The sequence below is a fragment of the Patiria miniata genome, unplaced genomic scaffold (assembly GCF_015706575.1).
Source record: "Patiria miniata isolate m_02_andy unplaced genomic scaffold, ASM1570657v1 HiC_scaffold_1, whole genome shotgun sequence".
NCBI lineage: Eukaryota > Metazoa > Echinodermata > Asteroidea > Valvatida > Asterinidae > Patiria > Patiria miniata.
In genome coordinates, this window is record NW_024037047.1 from 24,179,407 (window position 1) to 24,202,191 (window position 22,785).

Here is a 22,785-nt window from a genome sequence, read left to right on the forward strand (position 1 = left end):
TATTGCCTCGTTGAGCAGGAAGTGTTCGCATTTTAAGCAGACATTGATATCACTGAGATGGCGTGTGGTTTACCCACGGCTGACTACATCAAGCCATTGTGGTTGAGCTATTGAGAGGCTGCTGTTTTCATTCACTAGGAATCGGACGGTGAGGAGCTAGAGGTGGGAATAATGGAGCGAAAACCCGAGTCTGGAAACTTTTCTGGCGCACGGGACGTACCCCGTGGCGGATCAGAATTCACTGGTGGATGGAGGGAGTGGGGGAGTCAAGACAGACGGCTCCATGGCGCTACCCGATTGGACCAGGAAAAGGTGTTATGGGATCACGTGATCGGCAGGCGGGCTAAGCTGCAGGTGCATTGATGCGGCTCTCGATTGAAGCATTGAGGAGAGAGCTAGCTAGAGAGAGAGAAAAAAAGAGGCAAGTCGAGAGTGAGAGCACTTAATCGGGAACAATCACAACTACTTAAGCTTTAAGAAGGGCTCGCTCCTCCCTCCTTGGCGAGCAGGCCAACAAGGAGGGGAACAAATTCCTTAATAGCATCATGGCCTAAATACGTCAAAGTGTCGGTGGATATGTATGCATATACGGCCCGTCTATGTAACACACCAGTGTCTAGTCGGAAGGACCGCGCAAGTATGTAGCCTCAGGAGCCGACTACATTTTTTTTCTCTTTATTTCGTGTCCCCCTCAGGGCTCAGCCTATTTTGCAATTCATCCCTTGTCACCATTTAGCGGTGTCTGGCTTGTTTCCAGAGCAATAAAAGTTTCGCACCGCGGCGAGTCTTCCCTAACACTTCCACCAGGGTTTCTTTATCGGTGGAGCGGCACTTTTGCTCCCGACGCCTCCGCAGTGTCTTGGGTTGTGTTCGGTGTCACCTTCGCTATCGCTCATCCTGCGCAGACAAGTTGGAAAATCTCTGCTCTGGACTTCATCATCTTGCCGTCTTCTCGGAGGGAATCATTGTCCGGGCTTTCTCGCGCCAACCTGCCTGGTGTTTCTTTGCATGTCAGCCCCAGCACCGGTCACACGGCGTCCACATCAACGTAATTGAATAGGACATCACCGGCGACGAGTGACATTAGCTACCCTGCTAGCTCGGCGCACCACCGGTCACCGTACTTCACCCCCAGCCAAGTCGCCCCCAACATGAAACCTGTTTATTTAATTCTCCAGCTTTGTTTATTGCAATGTGTTCTACCGGTGCTTACCGACAAGACAGGTAAGTCATTAGCCGACTTGGCCACCTTTTAGCCATCAATTACAGAGTCAGTTACCAAGACAACGCATTTCGTGCCTGCTCTTATAATGTTTACAATGATTTCCGCCATTTATGGCACACAGAACTGCAGCCGAAACAGGGTTCCCGATGCAGATTTAAAAAATCATTATTTGATAGCTTAACCTTTCCAAGAAAGTGCTCATCGTGAATTTTACTGTAGCCTACTTTGGTAACGGTGTAGTTGAGGACCCCTTTCCATATTATAAGACCAGGAAAAGACACACTTGAGCCTTAATACCTAAATATCATATTGGCGATGATACAAGCACGAAAAGTCACTTTATGTGTTTTGAATCATGTACTTCGCTAAAATACCATGTGGAATATCAGCTAGCTTAATTTTGTGGAAAGAGGGAAAGGTTTTGATGCATGAATGAAACTTGTAAAACATTTCGAGGTGTCCTAAACTACATGACTACTGTTATTCTATTGAAGAAAATGAAAACATGTACTGGCAGTGCAGCACAACAGTGACGCCATGTAGTTGTTCGGACTTGTAGAAGTTAAATTCTGTAGTGGTGTATTCCAACCAAATATTGAATAAAAGAGCTGGTCTTGGACAGCGGCGTGCTGTATGTTTAGTTCGCGGAACCACTTCTCTTTCACTTCATGCACCTGTCCACATGGTGTGTATTCGCCAACTTTACTCAACTTGGAAAGATTATAGAGGAACAGAAACCTCGCTGACAAATCCATAGGTTTATTTTAAGCTTGCGTACGGGGTTGCCTAAGTACGAAAATAACATCATGTTGCATTTTGTGTCTCGAGACTCTTCTATAGACTACCAAGTGACCTCAATTTCCCCACTACTAAAATGTTGGTATGTTTCTATTTGTATGCTTTTGGGAACAATTGAGGTCCGGATCTTGATGCTGTTTAACTTTTGGGGTTACAAACAGCATCATCAGTACCAGAAGGAACAGTTTCGATGGGCGAGAAGCGCTCATGAAAAAACCTTAACATTCCATTGCGTAGTTGTGGGTGAGAGCCTCCAATTTGCTTTTCATACGTAAGTTTCCCCAAGAGACTTTTTTTTTTATTCCTTGCTGGATTAAAGGAACGCTCTCATGCTCATTTCTTCAAGTCTGCAGAACTTGCCTTGAAAACTTCGCAGCATACAGAAACCTCATCAAACATAGGCCGACATCACCAGAACATTACAAAAACAGAACAACAGGTCGTGCATTTGTACAAATTTGAGGCGTTCTGGCAAAAAGGGACGGAACTCGGCACCGGCCTTAGTGGAGGAAAATGCCAACAACAAAAAAACAACAATGAATGGGGTGATTTTTTTTTTCGGTTTTCAGATATATTGCTATTTTAAACCTTTGATATGTCTACCAGACATGTTTTAAACAAACAGTATAACAAATCGTGGAATAAAAGTGTTTTTAAGGAATTGGCATCTTTTATTTTCACAACTACAAATTTTGAATCTATAAATGCCTGTTTCTCAGTACATTGTACTTTACTTTTTGACATGTCGATAGGTGCAAACTTATTTTTAATAGCCATTATCTTGTCATCTGAATGTCCGATTGAAGTGCAAATACCCACAAACCCTCATTTTGACCTCTGACTAGTTGTGTCTCGTGCCAGAACGCCTCACAAATTCTTCATTGTGTTTCCGTAGTTATAACAATATTTTGTGTGGAACATTATGCAACTAAAAACACTCAGAGAGCGCAAACCTCCGCCAAAGCTAAACAATTCCCCGCCATAATGTCAGTACACCCAAAAGAAATACTCGCATAAATGGTGACAAATCCTTAAAAAGAATCCTGGATCCAGACCCAGATCCGGATCACTTCCAAAATCTAATCGATTTGTACTTGTACCAAGGACCACCCCTAAAAAAAATTCTTGCAAATCCGTCCATAACTTTGTGAGTTATCTTGTTAACAGACGAACCAACCAACAAACAAATCCGATGAAAATACAACCTCCCTGGCGGAGGTAATAATGAACTCATGCTTGTTTCTTGAGCCCTGTAAAACTTGCAGAGAAATTGTTAGTTCAAAACAAAGTGCCATTGAAATTCAACAATGAGACTTGTAGGTTTGTATGGCGGACATGAACACAGTATGGAAGGTTTGATCTGATACACCGTGCCCTCTGGAGACATGCACACAATAGGGAACAAAATATTGCATACGGCCTACGTCTCCACAGGGCAATTTCTATAGATGAATACGTCTCCACAAGGTTTTCACGAAATAGATATATGGATTTTACTCAAAAACTAGGAATTTCCAAGGTATGTTGATCTGTCGCAAATGGTAGAGTTTAGAAAAGGGATATTAAGTCCGAATTTCTGCCAAGGAAATTAATTCTGGTTGAAATAAGAGCATTTTGAAACTGTACTTTCAAACTCGAAAACGTTAGTACCCGAGAACAAAGAAATGTCTCCACAGGGATACAAATTTCAGTATGGATGTGGTAACAGAACGTGTCAGTACATAAAATCAACAAGTTTAAATGTACTGAAGACTCTGTTTTGCACTTTAAAAAATACATTTTTCATGTTCACTTTTCTTAGTCTTTGGTATTCTTTCTGACATTATTTGCGAGACTTAGACATGCCATACATTACTTAAATATTTCCTCTCGAAATGTTTCCGTATTAATAATGGAATTAAGCAAAAAAATGATTGTTAAATGTCAGCGTAACGCTGGGCGATGCTGCGTGGGTGTAGGTGACCGGTAAGGCACCTGTCCATGATATAGAGCTAATTAATGGTGGGCGTGAGACACTGCCGAAGGCGCCCAATTGATTCCAAGTGGAAGATGTAATAGGATTAAGCCCAAGGGAAATATTATTCAAATTGGAAACTAAAATGTGAAGAAGAGACATAATATTTTGTGTATGCAGCAGTTGACTTTGGTAAACTGCGAAGATCCTGAAATGTAAGTTAGGTATAATTTTGGTACCATTTGAAAATTTTATGATGTGGGTTTGAAATTGAAATGAAACAAACAACATTAGGCCCATACACAATAGCATTATCTTGTTTCAAATGTTTTAAGGTACTAAGAAACAAATATGAAATTATCATGACAAGTTAGTTACGAAAGTAATTAAAAAACATGTTTTTTGCAATTTCATATTATCGCAACCCTTAGCACGCCCACGCCTATTTCATGGCGTGGGCGTGCTAAGGGTTGCGCACGCATGGGGATTTCAATTATTACGTCACTGATTCAAGCAATTTATTTATCCGAGGTTATGCGTGATTTTGCTGCGCTTACTACTCGCAACCTCTGTGGAACAGACAGAGGCCATGTTAGCACAAAATCGGCTGTTGAAATTGGGCCCTGGTTAGTTGTAATGAACCCTACGAAAGATTTGCAGTTATTTTGTTCCTTCAATTAAACAAACGGAAAGAATGCACACAAAGAGCAAAATTAACTCCGTTGTGAAGTGAATTGAATACCTCGCCCAACAACTATTATTATGCAGTTCTTGGGGTTTTCTGTACTACGAATCGAGGCACATGACCACTGTGTAAACTCATGAGGCCCCCTTCGATGGAGAAACCATCCTGCATTCTATTGTACAGAACAACTGCCCCGTATAGGGTTATACGATACGAGCAAATGGCAGCACAATGCTTCCGCCATTGAGGGGGGCCTTCGTGATAGAATTGTTAGCGTGCTCGGATTTGTCAACAACCCTGTTCATTCTGTTTAACAGTTCGACACTGTCGACCTTACGCTATCATCGACGTTTCGATCAGTACACCGTGGTCTTCTTCAGTCAGGACGAATCGACCAGACCACACAATAATACTTCTCTACCTTGTAATTTCAATAACTTGTTCGTTTATACTTAACTGATTATTAAAACTTATATTTTATAATACATGTACATGGATTATACCAGTTGGGAATGGTGATTTCCTTTGGGGGGGGAGGGTTAGGTTCGAGAAAACCAAAGTGCATAATGTTTCTCGCATTGTTGTCCCGCTTACTCGACCTTTTTTTTTTTTTTTACAGAGAGAGACGATATTCTAGCAACCCCGCCGTTGCGCACAATTGAATTATATGATAAGTGTTTTGAACCGTCTGTGTTAAGTAACTCAATTTACACGCGCGGCGGGTGACAAATGGATACATTCTCCCCAACCCGACATACTTCACAGATCTACAACATTTTTTTTGAGGGCCCTCACTAAAACAATTGTAAGATTTGACTACAAAACATTCAAACTCGACTGGGAAGTTAGGGTCAGCCAAGTGAAGCGAAAACGGAGTCGAACAAATTTCTTTCTTGTGAGGGTTATTCATTTTAGTGTCTTGTCGAAGGCTTAAAAGGTCCTTAAAAACAAAATTCTGAGGAAATATTGTGTGCAACTTTCTACTCTTAAATGTATATAAACTATCCCTTTTAGTTAAGTTTATTTAATAATGCAAGCAACTCGATTTGGCCTAAGCAACTGGATTTCTAGTCTGTTCTCAAGAACTAGAGAAACTAGTCAGTGTTTTTTTAATCTAAAAGTGTAGCTTACGAGATCTGATAATCAAATCTCATAATCAAATGTTGGAGGTAGATAAAACAATTTCTAGATTTTTTTTTTTGGGGGGGGGGCGGGGGGGGGGAGGTCATGAGCCATTGCTTACAACGTTCATACACAAACCACAAGGACAGAACGGTTCGAGAAAATCCGATATCGCTAAGAAAATCACGACCTCAGGATGAACAAAACTGCGAAATCGCAAATTTGTCTTGTTATTCCCATTATTCCAACGTGGAGAAGTTTAATATAAAAAGTAAAGTGACAACCATTAGAGAATCTCTGTATTTAATGCAAAGTTTGTCTACCTTGCAAAGGCAAGACTTGTCATCAAGGTTTGGCCGATATCCCAGAAATTGCGGGAAACTGATGTTTGTTTCAGTCAATAAAATATTCGGCATAACTCGCGATAACATTGGCCGCCTTCCAACGTAATGTTTGCTTCGCTGTAACGCCAATCATTATATTGGCCAATTGGCAGATAGCCCAAACTTGGTGCGCATGCATTTTTCTGACTATCACATTGGTCATTGAAGCTTGTTGAAGGTTTGTAGCAGGAGCTGATGTAAGTCCCCTTTTCTATATCACAAGCCCCGCCCTCTGTTTTAGTTCCCCTTTTAGGTTGTTGTTGTTGTGCGTGTTAATGGTGCAAATCGAGGACACACGTGCAACATCATAGGTGAATCGAGGACAGAAACCGAATCGAGGACTCCTCGGTCGGAAAACGTGTACAAAACCAGTGAGAGCTGTTGCGAAAAAGAGTACAAACAAAGGAAAAGGGTAGAGGAACAAAAGAAAATCCTCGATTTACACCATAAACAAACGTGGGTGTGTTTGAGTTTGTTTCTGCATTCAGTAGGAGACATTGAACAATAGAGGACAATAGGGTCGCCAATTCCCGAAGGTCCCCGGTCACATTTTCTGTGAAAAAAGCAAATTGGATTAAAGGGAATATACATCATTTGCTTTTGCTGTAATTTTCAGAAATGGATGGGATTGGGGGGTTGGAAATATAAAGCAAATATAGTTACACTGACTTTTTGGAGGTTTGGGGTTCGAAAATGCTATAAAAACCAAGAAAAACGATCATTTTCCTGTAGTCTGGTTCCCTGACTCCATATAAGAAGAAACAGAGCAGTTTACATACATTGGGGAATTGTAAGGTCAGGGAACCAGTCTAGCTGGCTCGTACCCGTTCATAGGTTTGTAATCGATTGCAAACAAGTGCGATGGTCAATTGGGGCCAGTATTTGAAAAAAAGCCAGTTATTTCCAACGCTGATCGGCCGATCAGCGTTGGAAATTGATACAAAAATACCACTTTTCTTGAAAATGACAGTATACCAGGTGCCATAATTTTACAGGATGCTTTAGACTGTCATTTACCAACATCCTATTAAGGTATTTCGCAAAAACTTGGTAGTTTTATTTTTCGATGTTTGCAAATGTTGTATATTCCCTTTAATGTGATTTCACCAAAGATCCCCTAATTCTATCCGTTAAGCCTTAAGTCGCAACTAAGATTAACTAAGAATACTGAACTTTTCCACAAGTTTCGTTGTATTCTATGTGAACGTGTTACAGAAGACACTGCTTTCGGTGTGAAGACGCTTCTTAATTGACTGTATACACATGTACTTGTGTTTCTCCAGTTTTAAACCGAATTCGAGATTTAGGTCTACAGATGATGAAATTACAGGGCGACAAGTACCGCTGGGCGAGTAATTGACGCTACTCGTTGTTCTACTCGTGGTTTTTCATCTACTCAAGTACTCGTCCTGGGGCGAGTAGAAACAGGTACTCGCGAGTAGCAATCCAGGGTTTAGGGTTCACGGCTCAATATACGTCCCCTGCAAACAGGGAATCACTCCCTCCGCCTCTCTCTCCCTAGGATTCTATTCCCCCCCCCAAAAAAACAACAACAACAAAGGTCAAGTAAATACCCAAAACGTCGCACAGTCAGGATATCTCATTGCTGAAGAATGTGGTGTGACTTGCACACTATTTGCTTGTTACTTCACGTCACACTAACGTATATGTCATTTTTCTGCTTTTATGGAAATTCAGTTAACTACTCGCGAGTACTCAACTACTCGCGAGTACTCGACTACTCGCGAGTAATTTCCTTGCGAGTACTCGAATAGTAGTCGAAAAATCGACTACTCGCCCAGACCTATCGACAAGATAAGAGGGTGCATATATGACTTGAGACTCCTCGTAAATAAAACAGATCATATGATGAGGAAAGCATGCCTTAGGCTAGGAGGGATTTCCGCGATTTAGAAGAGAGAAGAGACGAGATCTTTAAATCCTCTTTGAATGGGGAATAACCTCCAACTGTATCAACGGGCCATTCATGTAGGTTGCATAAGTCTTGTTGGTTGTCCACACTATACATGAACTGCGGTGTTAAACCTTGTCGATTTTTTGCATTTCTTTGCGGGTATGGATGAAAAACAAGGCAATATGTGCACAAACCTAAGATTTAATGAACCAATCGATTTTGAAGATGAACAAAAACAACTAATCTTTGGATAGGTTCACTGTGCCATAGATTTGTGCGTAAATATTTCGTCATGTTATGCCAAGGATACTGGAGATAAACACAGACCTGACGAGCCGTGTAGGCTCGGGGCAGACTGTACTTGTACACGACAACTCGAAGATGCAATTACCGGAAGCAAACCAACTTTAAAAGAATTTTCTCGTGAATAAAATGCAACTGTTAAAACTGCTTTGCTAAACAGAGGAAGATGAGTGCAATGATGGACGGCATACTTGTGAAGAGAACGCAGTTTGTACGCAGACGAGACGCTCCTACAGGTGTGCATGCAAGAACGGATACAACAGGCAAGGCAGCTCATGTGTTGGTAAGTTCATGGAAGTAGTACGGGAGGTGTGGTTTGCACCCCTTTGGTAGTGGTGGTGGTGGCAAAGGGATTAGGTGGCGAAGGGGGTGGGGTGTCATAGACAGTGCACAAGCTGATTTGTTTTCGTTCGATGTGCTTGAATTAAAACCACAAAAAGCCCATTTAGATGGTCGTTACGAATGAGGTCTGCTACTGTTTGGTTTTTAACTCCCAAATCTACTTGTTTACCGCATTGACAATCCCCTCAATTGTTTGTAAAAAGCTATTAGGAATTCGAGGGGTAACAGGTAATTTTAATGTTGTGCCCTGCCTTCCATCCGGCGTGACCATGTTTTGAAAATCTAACCTGGTGCATTATGTGAAATCTTTACTCTCTGAGGTATTCCTCTGACATCCAAAACTGTATCTTCTATTGTCCAATTCTTAACATTGTGGAGTGTACGTAGGCAAACAAGCAGGCGATCAATCTAAAATGATGTCAACATCTAAATGATGCCTTTTTTGTTTACAGATGTGGATGAATGCAGCAGTAAAAATGGCGGTTGTGTGCACACGTGTACCAACATACCAGGAAGCTACTACTGCGGTTGTTTAGCGGGATTCCTCTTACATCCGGAGGGAAAAGATTGCATCGGTGAGTAACATAAATATTGTTAGCTATTTAAAAGAGAGGACAACAGAGGCACAATGGCTCCCTCTGCCGGCACAATAAACATGGTCACAAACAAGGATAAATCAATCAATTCGCTGTTCACGTTTTCATTTTCCAAAGGTTTAGCGTTCTGAAATCGGAGAGTTCAGCGTTTTGAAGTCGTTGATACACATACAGGTTGTGTAAAATAAAACGAAACCCAAATGACAGGACTAATTGTTGAATGAAGGTTTACCGGTAGCACTATCAAAATCTAAGATATGAAAGCCCAATCAATGAGCTTTCTTTTAGTACAAGAATCATTCGAATCACTCATGTACTTTTCAAGTTCACATGCATCTCTATTAGAATTATTTTTGTTTTGCTGAAAGAACTCTTACCTTTTTTGTGATCCGTGGATAGCACTTGAAAACGGTGTTTGTGTTAAAAATCCCGTAACTTAAAAAGTACATGAGTGACTTGAATGATTCTTGCACTAAAAGAAGGCTTAATAACTTTCATATCCTAGATTTTGAAAGTGCTACAGGCAAAACTTAATACACAAATGTGTCCTGTCCTTTGAGTTTCCTTTTTTTTTACTCACCCTGTAGAATGATGACCTCTGCAAAACTTGATGAAGTTAAGAGTATAATGAAACATTCTCAATCTGGGCTTTAATTTATCATTTATATTTTATTCGTATATACAATTGAAGTAAATAATATGGAGTCCTGCTCTGGACCGGAAAATGGTCAAAACCTTCACAAGGAAAATCTGTCTACAGATTCATATCTGTGATGTTTGATTACAAGTGCTTACATATATAGTAGTGTAAATTCAACATTGCAGTGTTTGTAATCTTTTGGCGAATTGGTATTCAGATCAAGATGAGTGTGCATCCGATCAACATGGCTGCCAACATGAATGCATCAACACTATTGGCAGTTACATGTGTACTTGCCCACAGAACTACTTTTTGAACGCAGATGGGATGACATGTTCGGGTAAGACTTCAACTTTTGGAATCAATTGTAGCAACATTTCTGTATGGTCAAACAACAATTTTTGTAAACGTAAACTGACCTTTATATAAAACAAACTACATTTTTGAATGTAAGCTGATGGGTTATATAACATTATAAAATAGTGACAAAAACCTCATGCAACTGTTGCATGATTACGGTGAAGGGTTTTGATTACAGATTTCAGTGATTTGTCAAAACGTTTCAAGAATAGTGGAACACAAAACTGTAAGGGAAAACGGAAAAGATCTGCTGTTTATTAAGCCTGTTACAACAGGATATTGATGTAAGAACATTTAGCCCTTTTAAGAAACTTTAGAAATGTTTCCATTCTTTCATCCAAAAACAAAATAGTTGTGGTTTTTCTACTTCTTAAGTGAAATCTGTGTAACTGTGCTTGCTCTCTTACTGTCCAGATCACCCGGGTTGTGGGAATGCCAACCTTGGCTGTGGTCACTACTGCGTGGACATCGCCAATGACCACTCGATATGCCAGTGCCGACCGGGTTTCATGCTTGCTGGTAATAAAAAGAACTGCATACGTAAGTAGGCAAGCGTAAACTGGAAAGAAGTGCAGTGGTTCTCTTGAGTAAAATATTATTCAATTTGTCTGGCAATGATGGTTGCATGGGGAGATCACTGCCAATTGAGACCGTGAAGGCGAATTTCGAAGTTACAAAAACGATGCACTTGAGATGCTGGAATTGAAAATTGTTATTTGATTTTTGACCAGGATTTGAGGCAGGCGCTATATACGGGGGACCCAAAAAATGCAACCATGAAACATTTGCCTTTTTTTCAAAAACGTGATCTGTGATTGTTTATGTTTTTGATATCAGATCATGTGTCATTGTCACCCTGTAGCGACATGAATGCATGCCAATGGTTAGTGCCATTGTGCCAACATTTTCTTTATTATACGTTCTCTGTTTTGTTCAGTTGCTTGAGCTCATGTATTGTTCCATTTTCAATGTTATGGTCGTCACTGATTGCCATTGCCAATGCCATTGTCACCTTACAGCGACCTGCATGCACGGTAATGGTGAGTGTCAACACATCTGCTCCGACTCGCCCATCGGTCCTCTCTGCAGCTGTCATGAAAAGTATAACCTGCACACGGACGGAAAGACTTGCGTAGGTAAGCCTATATGCACGGCTGTGGACTAGTTTGCTAGTCTACGCTTTGCCAGTTTGAGCTTTGTTATCGTAGAGTACGCCCTCTGTTGTTCTCAACCAAAGTGACAGGCAAAACGTGCACACAGTATGCAATTTCAAAGCTGTAAAATTGCCTGAATTTTTAACCTAATAGGTATAACGGTGTTTAAAGGCATTTTTTTCGAGTCATTCAATGAATAGTCTGTTATCACAGAAACAAAGAGATTTAATTATACGAGGTCTGCTTCGATAATTCCTTTTTTTGGCCTGCTGGTTTATAATTGAAATCAACAGAGGGCGTTCACAGAGTAAGCAAGACCCTCATCTACAGTATGCCTGGTAAGCAGATATATATGCTGAGCTGAAAAGTTACTAAATGTACCGCACGAATAACAAGCTATGAAATCGGTTTCTGGTTTCTCTAGCACCGAAGCATGGACAACACAATGCCTGCAGTTTCCTTTGGAAAACTAACTCAAAATACTGATTTAAATAAGTTTAACAGCAAACATGTAATCTTGTAAACATGTTATCTTGCGGGCAGCCATTAATTCTTATCACGTGATCAACTCCTACTACTGGAGTGAATTGAAAGCTGGGTCATGAATATAGTCTGGTGACTTCGACGAGAGTTGTAATATCTGTCATGCTATACGACAGAGAGCCTGACGCCAATATAACACAGATATCATGTCAGGCTGTTGCTGTTAATCATGCCAGCTGCACCGTGTATTTTACCAAATTCGCCAGGCTAGATGTTTGGCCAAAATGCAGAGCTCCTTTCCATTGCAAAAGCGTGTAGGCCTAAGATTCTATTAGAAAACAAACATTTAGAAATTGCACGTAGATCATTTCTTTCGTAGCAATTCTTGTAGTTCATAGTTTTAACAACGCAATCTTATTTTCCAGCACCTCCTCAACCGAGTGTCCCTCACACAAAAAAAATCGTGATTTGGGTGTTTCTCTTGCTGAATTAAGCCCTTGAATTAAGTTTGATCTCTGAAATCATGACGCAAGGTTAACTCTTTTCCTGTTAAGTAAAGTATTTCTATTCATATTTTAATCCCAACGCTTTGGTATGGAGAGGCGTACGAGGATACACATGACTTTACCCTATCAGGTAGTAACATCTTTTCAGTTTACGCTCGGGAATTTTTCAATTCTACTTTTTTTCCCCTGCTATACATAAACATTCTCATCATCCCCTTTGTTCTGATCTGAATCTTGAATTCTTAAATTCTATTTCCTGTCTGCAGCTTTGGTAAACTGAATGTATACGCACTTCTGTCTCGGACTTCTACATGTATATCGCCATCTACTTCAAATCCTGTGTATCCCCTCTTCGACCTCTTGATGGCGCTCTTTGCCTGTCTGCTCTTTGGGGGCGCCTTTCGATTTCAATTGACCTTTGACCGCCCCTTTCAAAATCTAGCATGCATGGCTGCTCTTCCTAACTCTTTTCCGAATGCATCATTTAGTATTTCTGAAGTTACCTGTCTGTATTTCAAATGCTCTTCAACCTGCACTGCGCTCGATTTTCGTTAATTTAATTTTGATTTATTTGCTGCATTGGTAGTTGCACCTTCTTTTATGCACCTACTAATTTGATATAGCCCATGCATGCAGTTGTTTGTTGTTCATTTCTCCAAAGTCAAACTCTTTGACAAATCAACTTTGCTAACTTTTATGATGAAAGTGAGGTTCTTACTATTGTGAAATAGCTGAAAATGGAAATGGAAGATTTTGTCGGTTTAGTATCCCGAAATTTGCATTTCATTGATTCAGACTGTGCAACGGATATCAGCATGGAGAATAGGTTATTATTTTGTGGTCTTATTGGTTATAACTTAATGAAGCGGCGATATGCAAAATACGATGAATATGTATCAGTCATAATAGGTGATGCTTTCTACCTAGAAACATGCGGCCTAAATAACGGTGGTTGCGATCGAGTTTGTTCCGACACGCCCACAGGAGTGCGCTGCAGCTGCCCGGACGGATTCGAACTGCAAGTAGACGGCAGAACGTGTAGAGGTCAGTGCAGTGATTCTTCATAGATAGGAGGAGCTTAGAACTCCGAGTAGATGTGCGAAGGTGTAGAGGTCAGTTGCATGATGTACAAAGTCGGAATGAAGAAGCTAGGTGCGACAGGAAGTAATCATAAAGCATAATGATTTGCATAATTGCATGTCGTTTTTATCAATCATGCATTTTTTTGAAAACAGAAAAGACAATTTTGAGAAGCGAAGGAAATGAACAGGCAAACGTTCTTTTTGTCTCCCACGTCTATACAATATGATGATTCTGGAGTGATAACCACAGTACATGGAAATAACTTTATACAGTGGAGCAATAGTAGATCAAAGATGACGTATTTTCTATAAATAGCCTTGCTTGGGAGATGGGTCGATTTTGAAGGTAGGGATAAAAAGAGAACTTGTGATGCATTACTTTCAAAATGGATGACTACATTTTGTATTTTGCATTTTCATACACAAAAGTATTTGTTTCGCAGAAGAAATTAGGAATAGAAAACTCAGTTATTTCATCGTAGTTTGGTGCACAATCTGAGATTTGGCTTCTGTGAGTGTTTATTTTTTGTTTTGGTTTCTTTGTTAGATATCGACGAGTGTGCGATGAACAACGGCGAGTGCGAGTATCGCTGTACCAACACGATCGGGGACTTTGAATGCAGCTGCCCCGGCGGATATAAGCTACTACGAGACGGCCGGTCTTGCGTGGGTATGCACACAACATGAACATATTATGTATTGTAGGGTTGGAGGCTATAAGCTTCTACATAAATTGCCACTATTGATGAGTACCCTCACTTCCAAAAACAATTCAGGAAAACACAGCTTTTAAGGCAGTTCGTCACACATCAAACTAAAGCTTGATTTGTCGTCTTTAACTTTCTCTGATCGTTTTATTTTTAAAGTGAAAGTGATACATTACTTTTGGGAAATATTTCCCTCCAAAAAGCATCCTTTAAAGGTGTAAATGTCAGTAGAATTTTCTAGATCTTCCCGGCATAGTAGTCTGATGGTCCTCTAGAAAACTGCTGTGCACTTGATTTTTTCCTGATTCATTTAAAGAAGTTTTCACACTTTTCATGTGATTTATATTATATTTTAATGCACGTTGTGTGGCTGGGTTTACGACCGGGCATCTGGATGTCGGCTATTCTATTTTATCTTTACCGTGAATAAAGGTCCAGAACAAATTGCTTTCACAAGCAGAAGGAGAATTTGATTGTTTCGTCGCACTTGATTCGAACTTCATCACAAGCTTGCCTTTGGGATATTCTGTTAAACAGGGCGAGTCAAAAAAAGCGGAACCAAAACCCCAAAAATTATATTTCATATTTAAAAAAATATGAAGCACCAAACATAATAATGATTGGAAAGCTGATTTCATTAGCTTCTTTTAGATGAAAAAATTATGACGAAAACAGAATGACCCTAAAACCTCTCTTTTTCCAAAAAGTGCAATTTCAGGAATCGTCTTCACAATTGTCTTCAAACATAACCAGCGATAAAACCTTAGTTTAAAAAATAAAAATATTCAACAAACTTCCTTTTGATGGCCCGTCTTTTAAAAAAAAGTGGATTTTATAAATCATATTGTTTGCCTAACCAGGGTTGTGAGTAAAGATATTGTGTACTACAGTAGTTGACAGTTGTTGAACTTGAAACAATTCGGTGTCATTTTATTTGTTGTTCCAAACAGTCGGAATACACAATAAACTGCTTTTATTGGACGAAACAGGTTTTAGGGTCATTGCGTTTAAATGGTGATTTTCTTTGTTGGATTGAGCAATTTCAGTAACTTTTTTCACCTAAAAGTAGCTTATGAAATTGGCTTTCCAGTCATTATTATGTTTGGTGCTACATAATGTTTTTAAAATATGAAATATATTTTTGGGGGGTTTGGGTTCCGCTTTTTTTGACTCGCCCTGTAGGATCGAAACGCCATGCTGTATTACAAGTATTAATTTTGTGTTCGAACGAATTTCAAACCGTATTGAGAATACCAATATAGGGTGGCCAAGTTGGAAATGCTTTTAAAGGTGTTGTTTCTCGCCAGATGTAGATGAATGCTCCGTTAACGCCACGTGTGACCACACTTGTCTTAACTACCCTGGGGGATTTCGCTGCTTATGCGATGACGGATACCAGGCGTATGGCATCACCCATTGTGGAGGTAACACCATAATTATGTGGGCTCTAATTAACGATCAAGCCTAGATTTTAAATACACTCAACCAAAAAGAAAGTCCCCCCTTGCAATACTTGTTTGTCTAACTCAAAAACTACTGAGCACCTTTAGCTCAAATAACGACTCATCATTGCAGAAATTCCTTAACAATCCAGCCAAACTCTTTATTTGGCCCCAAAACAGTGATAATGTGTACAAATTCATGCAATTTATGACAAATGATACCGAAAGCAGTTGCACTTTTGTATACGTGCAAGTTGTGGTTCACACTCACCTTGCACGTATACGAAAGTGCAATTTTGTTTCGGTACCATTTGTCATAAACTGCATCATTGTGTACACATTATCACTGTTTTGGGCCAAACAAAGAGTATGGCTGGATTGCTAAGGAATTTCTGTACTGATCAGTCTTAATTTGAGCAAGATGTGCCCAGTAGTTTTTGAGTTCGACAAAAAAGTATTGCGGGGGACTTTCTTTTTTGGTCGAGTGTTGTTGCTACATTTTGATTTGTAATTGTAACGAAATGAGATTCAAAACTTAAGTGGGGCTGAGAATTACTTAAAACTGAAATTACCACCGCCAGATTATGATGGTGATTTGGGTGACAATAATGTGACAGAGGTATGTGTGATGGTGATGATTTGGTGATTGAGATAAAAGAGGTGATTTGGATGATTCTCATGTTGATGAGTTCGAAAGGGTGGTGATGACTGTGATGATAATAGTAATTGTAAAAATGGTAGTGATGGTTAAATTAAGTAAAAATGGTGATGAAAATGGTAAAATGGGAAAACATTGATTGCGATGATAATGTTGCAATTGATTTTTGTGTTAATTGTGATGATTGTGATAATGGTGATTGTTCTGCTCATAGTTTTGACAATCATAAAATATTACAATGATTTAAGTCCCACCATTTTTGTCCCTTCTCAACGCCAGACATAGACGAGTGTTCCATCGATGCTGGTGGCTGCCAACACATGTGCAGAAACCTGCCCGGCACCTACGTGTGCGAATGCCAGCCTGGTTACCGTCTCCACCACAACAAGAAAGACTGCATTGGTGAGACAGGGATTCATACTTTCAGCAAGTGTAATGAGAAGTTACACTTCATTGTATTTCACTAGTGTAAATTTTACACAAAAAGTGTTATCAGTTTTCAAACGTTGGTGTCGACGTCGAGTACCTTAATTTTGTAATCTGCATGCGTGGTTTCAATTATGAAAACACTGTTTGTGTTACTGTTGGTGTCATATACGCACCGCGGTTCTTATAACACTAACAGTAACACTTTTTAAAATAATTTTTGAATTGTTTTATTTTTTTATGTTATTTATTATTTATTAGACGATTTTTCAGGCAAAGTACATGACATTTCAAATATATGACAAAAAGAGTAAATTCATGACATAAAAATAAAAGTCACAACAATGGAAATGAGCAAAAGGACGAGCTAAAAGGCTAAGATTCAAGAAATTAAAATACAAAAAAAGTAAAACCCAAAGCATTAAATAATTTCATATATAGGTCTGTAGGATTGTCAAAAAAAAACTTATTTTTTTTAAAAGCTTATCGAGAGGCTCTCCAACTATGACAGCACAATTGTTACACACTCAGTAACATGACACATAATCTACAGAAAAAAAGTACCACTAATAGACAGACAGACACAAGCATACAGAACACAACAAACAAGCAAACTAACAACAAAACAAACAATCAACAAAAAAGACAATCAAATTGTTAAATTCTTTACATTTCTTTCCTTCTTGGTTGTTTTCCAAATCAATTTGTAAAATTGTTCTGCTTCTTATTATCACGAAGAAAGTGTGGAACGAATTTGTTTTGAATTGAAGTAATACAAAATGTTTTATAATCGGTAGGAATAGTAGACTTGCAGCAGTGCGGTATTTACAATCGTAGTCCAATATTTCGTTTTCATATTCAAGCAGAGATATCTCGATGCGTGCCACTGCGCCCGCCTGCCCGGGCCATTCTGTCCTGCAGCACCAGTGACGACGAGGAGACTTGTTCGCTTAAGTGCGAGTCTAATTCTCACTTCACCTCGTCCGGACGGAGAGCCTACACCTACCGGTGCGGGGACAGTACCGAGTACCGGTGGACCAACGGGGTGAACGCCACGGAGCTACCGCTGCAAGAGGCGGACGAGGCGCTGCCGAGTTGCTCAGGTAAGAACCATCTTTGACCATGTATATTGTTTGACAGTTATTAAACACTAATTGATGGTGTCGGGAAAAACACCTGTGCCAATTTACACTTTTTCTGGTAATGAGTACGACGATGCCTTTGTCTATCGGTAACATGAACGAATCATGGAGTACACTGAAAAGTTGACGTTAGAATTTGCACCAATCAAATCGAGTTATATTTACACTACAGTCCCGTTTTAGTAAGCAAAGTGTCAGTATTTATACTGCCATGAAGTAGGAAATGATTATGTGCTGTTGCTGCACGCGTGTAGCTTTTCTACCTATCGTTAAAATTACTTATCTTACATGTCGTATTATAAACATCACACTACACTGCTGCTTCAAGATTCAATATTCAAATTTATGTTCAATCAAATACGAAATCAATTTCCTGGTGTAAACCAATAAAACAATAAAAACAGCAATTTACGGCATACGACAAAACCATGTGAGTATTTGCTTTGGTAAGTATAAAATTTTCATCTATCGCCTATTGTGAAAGAAAAAAAATCGTTGGTGAGAATTAATTTGTTGGTGTTAAGATGGCACTATTAATGTATATTACAATACCAAAGTAGAAAAAAAAAAACTATTAATACCAAGCGTTTACCAATACCATGATGTCACCAAGGCAACACTCACATTAAGTTATAATACGATCGGAAGTTTTGAAATTACGTAAATAAAAGAAAACCTATGTCTAAACTTCCGTGAGGACAATTTCGGCCAAGAAAGAATCTATTCATGAACTTCAACATTTTCAGCAAAACAGAATTCCCTGACTCCCGATCATCCCTGAAACAGAAGCTGCGAAATAGTCCGACTTATAGTGTTAAGGATTCTCTCAGTGTTTCAGGGAAGTACTTTTTTGTCTTCCGCCCCTAGCCTCAGTGAACGCACCGACGTACCACCACAAAGCCCGCTTCACCTTCACGGCGGAAGACTGTGAGTTACGCCGCTTCACGCGCTCCGAGTCCGTGGTATCGGATTTCCTAAGTAAGAAGTTATCAGGTACACCACACACGCTGCATCGCAAGTTGCTCGTATTTTTCTTTTCTACCATTTGCTTTACTAACACAAGTTATTAATACGCCATGTGGGAGGTTTCAGCAGTAGCACCTTTGACCCCTTTTTGTGAAGACCGGAAGTTGTCAGTGAAGCCATGTGTCGCGAGGCATTGTGGGACAGTTTTGCGCTGACGAATGGAGATTTATGTGATCTGCAAACTGTTCAACAATGAGGCGCAGCCTAGCACAGAGCAAGTTCGAACGCAAACTATAGTTGACCATAGTTGGACTAACTTCGCTCGAACAAAGGGTGATTGGACTACTCGATAGTCGACTATTTGGAATCGGGCCACATTACACGGATGCATCGCTGGTTACCAATAGCCGCGCGCATCATAAAGCATTGCAGGGAGCCAGGACCAAGACGTTTTTTTGATGACGTTTTGTCCATTGTTTGACTAGAGGCGTTCGCACGTTGCTAGTAGTGCGCAGGCGTACATGTGTAAGTTATCTCACGGATCGAACGCAAGTCGACTAATGGTTCCTGCCCGAACTTGCTCACAGTAGATCAATGAATTTCTGGTCTGCGGTATCCGTAAAAGGGTCTGTTGAACACTATATCGTTTGTGTTTTAGAGACAAACCAGTGGATACATATTTCGAACAGCGTGTAGCTGTGATCGTCCGGCACTTACGAAGACGATTAGTGCATATAGATTGGAACATTGAGTGGTCAACCCACCAGTTTTTTTCAGGACCTTTTACTAACCACTTAAAAAGAGATATCTTTCCATGGTTCTACCGCAAACCTTCCACACTTTATTTCTTATCATCATGCAAAGCATGAAATCTTACTTAAAATAAAGCCCTGCCATTGCCTGCCAACTTCTGCTGATGTTTCTTAAGCCTAGTTTCCATATCGACGTTAAGCTTACGCAGACTGCGCAGACAGATCGCGGAGCCGATCGGCAGAGTTGAACCGGTGCCGATCGTCTGCGAGGTAGTTTGCGTCTGTCTGGGTTGTTGACATTTCCGGATGAAATGTTGCCATATGTCTGCGTTGCAGTTTTGTTTGCGGTGCTCTCTGCGTTTCTTACCTTGATATGGAAACGCGGCTTTACTAATCTTTCCAGCTGCCGCCGTTATCGGTGAAAGTGCACATGAGTGTTCATGAGCAAGGCAATTTTCCTTAATTTGATCCCCTTAATCTCAGAATTCATTTTCCATGAAATATCTTCCATGACACCACAAAATGCATGGGTGTTATTTAGTTACATACGTTAATTTGGTAACCCATATGTTTAAACATACGTTCTAATTGTTTTGAAAGAAAAAATATCAGACAACAAAGTTGAAAAATTTCAAAGCTTTTAAACACTGTAACCGATGTAGCTTATCCCTATTAGCACGAAGTTTTACCACTCCTTCTTGTCATCTATAAATCTAGATACTTTCTGTTTCACCCCCTTTTTTTTAAAAACAAATTATGATGAAAACGGTGCTTTCAGTTGCAGGAAGCTAGTGATCTGTCCATTGAAAACATAATGTTCTTGGAAGCTGGTTAGGCCCTGGCTTTGAAGGATCCATGAGATGAATTTTTCTTAGGAACACGTTTTGTTCAACTTTCTACTTCTCTTATATATGAAAACTATTTGACACCTCTTTTTGGTGAATTTCATTTAAAAGTGTACTTTTTTTAAACATTTAAAAACGTTGTCATGCTTTTCCGGACAACTGAGGGTGCTGTTGCCGTGATGTCATTTCAGGAAGACACTGTTTAGTTTAGGGGTTTTCTGTTCAAATTGTGAACCTGGAAAATGTGCTCATTGAAAACATTTGTGAGGAATAAAAATGGTCATTGGCGTACTGCCATGTACTGACCCAACAACGAATCGCCAAAGACAAGAAAAATTACAACAGCAAAAATATCCAAATTTCTGGCAACTTTTGGTGCTGAAATAGCTGTAACATTGAGATTTATGCCTGAAATTACATCATGCATTTGCTCATTAACATGGAATTTCGCTTGAGCAATAACAAACCAAAAGGCACCAAATTACCCTTTAAAATGGCAAAACGAAAATTTAAAATATTGTTGAATGGGACACAGAGGTGCATTTTCTAGAATTGCATTGAAGAAAAATACATTGCATGGCCCTTTTTAAGAAATGAATTCATAAGTGAAATCATCATTATTTTTTAATTAAATGGTTTTCCGTTTGTCTGATCACGGTGCTATTTTCCTCTTGCTTATTCTATAAAGTTAAAGCTTGTACCGCCCGCACGTGCACATTGCATGGTACATGTAACAAGCTGAAGTGAGCCTGAAATCATGCCTGAAAAAAAGAAAAATAACACAATCTAATGTCAAAATGTATATTTATCAGATAACAGATTAGTGTTTATTTCAAAAATTCAATTTAATGGTATTAAAATATTGATCTTTAAACATATGTGACGAAAAAATGATTGCAAATGCATATTTTGCCTCTGGGATATGGTAGTTTAAAAATATCATGTGCCAAACCTGTTTCTCCACTGACGGCTTTTTTTTTTCGATCCACTTGACTGAGTTCCGGTGGACAACAGTGATATTGGTGACTTGTCTTCAATTAAGCATAGGCCAATAACACTATTCTTGCGATTTTTTTAAAAAAATTTTCCCCCACGTATATGGTTGAAGAGCTATACTTCAGTACATTATAAAAAAAACAGTTCAAATAAGTTAAGTAAGTAGGTTAAAATTCCTGTCAAAAGTCGGTTCCTTTCTTTTTGCACCATCCTGTATATATGCCCGATGTGCAGGGTTAATTATGATATAGTGCATTTAGCGTGACTTTCAACACGCATAATAATTAAGGAATTCACAAGCAGACACTCACTGCAGTAAATCAGCATTTAAAAGTTGTTAATGTACAAACGAAACACCTTTTGCGGTTACATTTTCTGGGAGGTTTTGATCTTTCCTTTCCCCACCCTCCGGTGCAGAGATTGACGCCGACGGCTGCAGCGGTCTTTGTGAGGTGAACTTCGTCAACTTGACCTGCCAGAGCGACGGTGCGAGGCGCGGCAAGCGACGGACGCGCAATCGCAGCTCCCTCATCTTTGCGGACTTTGAGATTGCCGTCAGGCCAGAGCCACCCACTGGTAAGTTGTATTAAAACCACTCAAGGTCATTGGCTACTAAAATGTAAGGATCAAAGATAAGTGCGAGGATCGCTTCCAATGACTTTCTTCCAACAAACTTACGAGTCGGCCATGTTAAATTGAAAGCGAGGTTAACTCTTCACCCCGGACCTAGGTGTTGCCATTTAGTTAATGTTTACTACTATGTATGTATTGTCAATTTGAATATATAACATTATGTATTATGTATCATCCTTATGCAGCATCGAAATAAATGTATCGAATGTTAATTGTTTGGAACTTGCGTGTTGAAATGAAAGCAACGAAAGAAACGCTCATTACAAATGTCAGGAATCTGCTCTTATGAAGAATTTAAATTTTGTGACTAAACATACCCTCGTGTTTTAAGTCACATTTGAAAACAAAATCGAAAGTGAGGCTTGGAACGCACTCCAATCTAAAATAGTCTGGCACCATCTCATTCAACAATTTAGAATTAATAAAATAGATTCAGAGAACACGATCAAAAATGGCTCTCTCGTGGATAAGGTCTATTGGTCAAGGAAGGGGTGATCAACACACATGTTGTAGCAATACCTCTTATATACAGCGCTTCCCAAAATACCCGCAATTGTTGTTGTTTTTGCAAAGGCTCTAGCGTCGGAGCGAAAACACGAACTGCCATTATTTTAATACCATTTTAAAGCTTGGAATCTTAACTTTATCCCTGGCGAGTATTGGTTTGATT

The 22,785-nt window shown here is 39.6% G+C and overlaps 1 protein-coding gene across 8 annotated transcripts in view; it reads left to right on the forward strand.

Moving 5' to 3' along the window:
• LOC119726279 (signal peptide, CUB and EGF-like domain-containing protein 1) overlaps nucleotides 1-22,785 on the forward strand; it is a 53,021-nt gene that overhangs the window by 22,217 nt on the left and 8,019 nt on the right. The window contains exons 1-14 of one of the 8 annotated variants that reach the window (XM_038197973.1): nucleotides 100-1,224; nucleotides 8,546-8,668; nucleotides 9,180-9,302; nucleotides 10,181-10,303; nucleotides 10,738-10,863; nucleotides 11,343-11,459; nucleotides 11,771-11,815; nucleotides 13,394-13,510; nucleotides 14,096-14,218; nucleotides 15,563-15,679; nucleotides 16,635-16,757; nucleotides 17,645-17,884; nucleotides 18,791-18,916; nucleotides 21,900-22,058. In XM_038197973.1, the coding sequence (XP_038053901.1) occupies nucleotides 1,152-1,224; nucleotides 8,546-8,668; nucleotides 9,180-9,302; nucleotides 10,181-10,303; nucleotides 10,738-10,863; nucleotides 11,343-11,459; nucleotides 11,771-11,815; nucleotides 13,394-13,510; nucleotides 14,096-14,218; nucleotides 15,563-15,679; nucleotides 16,635-16,757; nucleotides 17,645-17,884; nucleotides 18,791-18,916; nucleotides 21,900-22,058 (1,735 nt within the window). In that variant the 5' untranslated portion in view covers nucleotides 100-1,151. Of the gene's footprint in view, nucleotides 1-99; nucleotides 1,225-8,545; nucleotides 8,669-9,179; nucleotides 9,303-10,180; nucleotides 10,304-10,737; nucleotides 10,864-11,342; nucleotides 11,460-11,770; nucleotides 11,816-13,375; nucleotides 13,511-14,095; nucleotides 14,219-15,562; nucleotides 15,680-16,634; nucleotides 16,758-17,644; nucleotides 17,885-18,790; nucleotides 18,917-21,899; nucleotides 22,059-22,785 lie in introns of those variants that run through there. The other 7 variants (XM_038197941.1, XM_038197932.1, XM_038197936.1 and 4 more) reach the window with 7 other exon arrangements.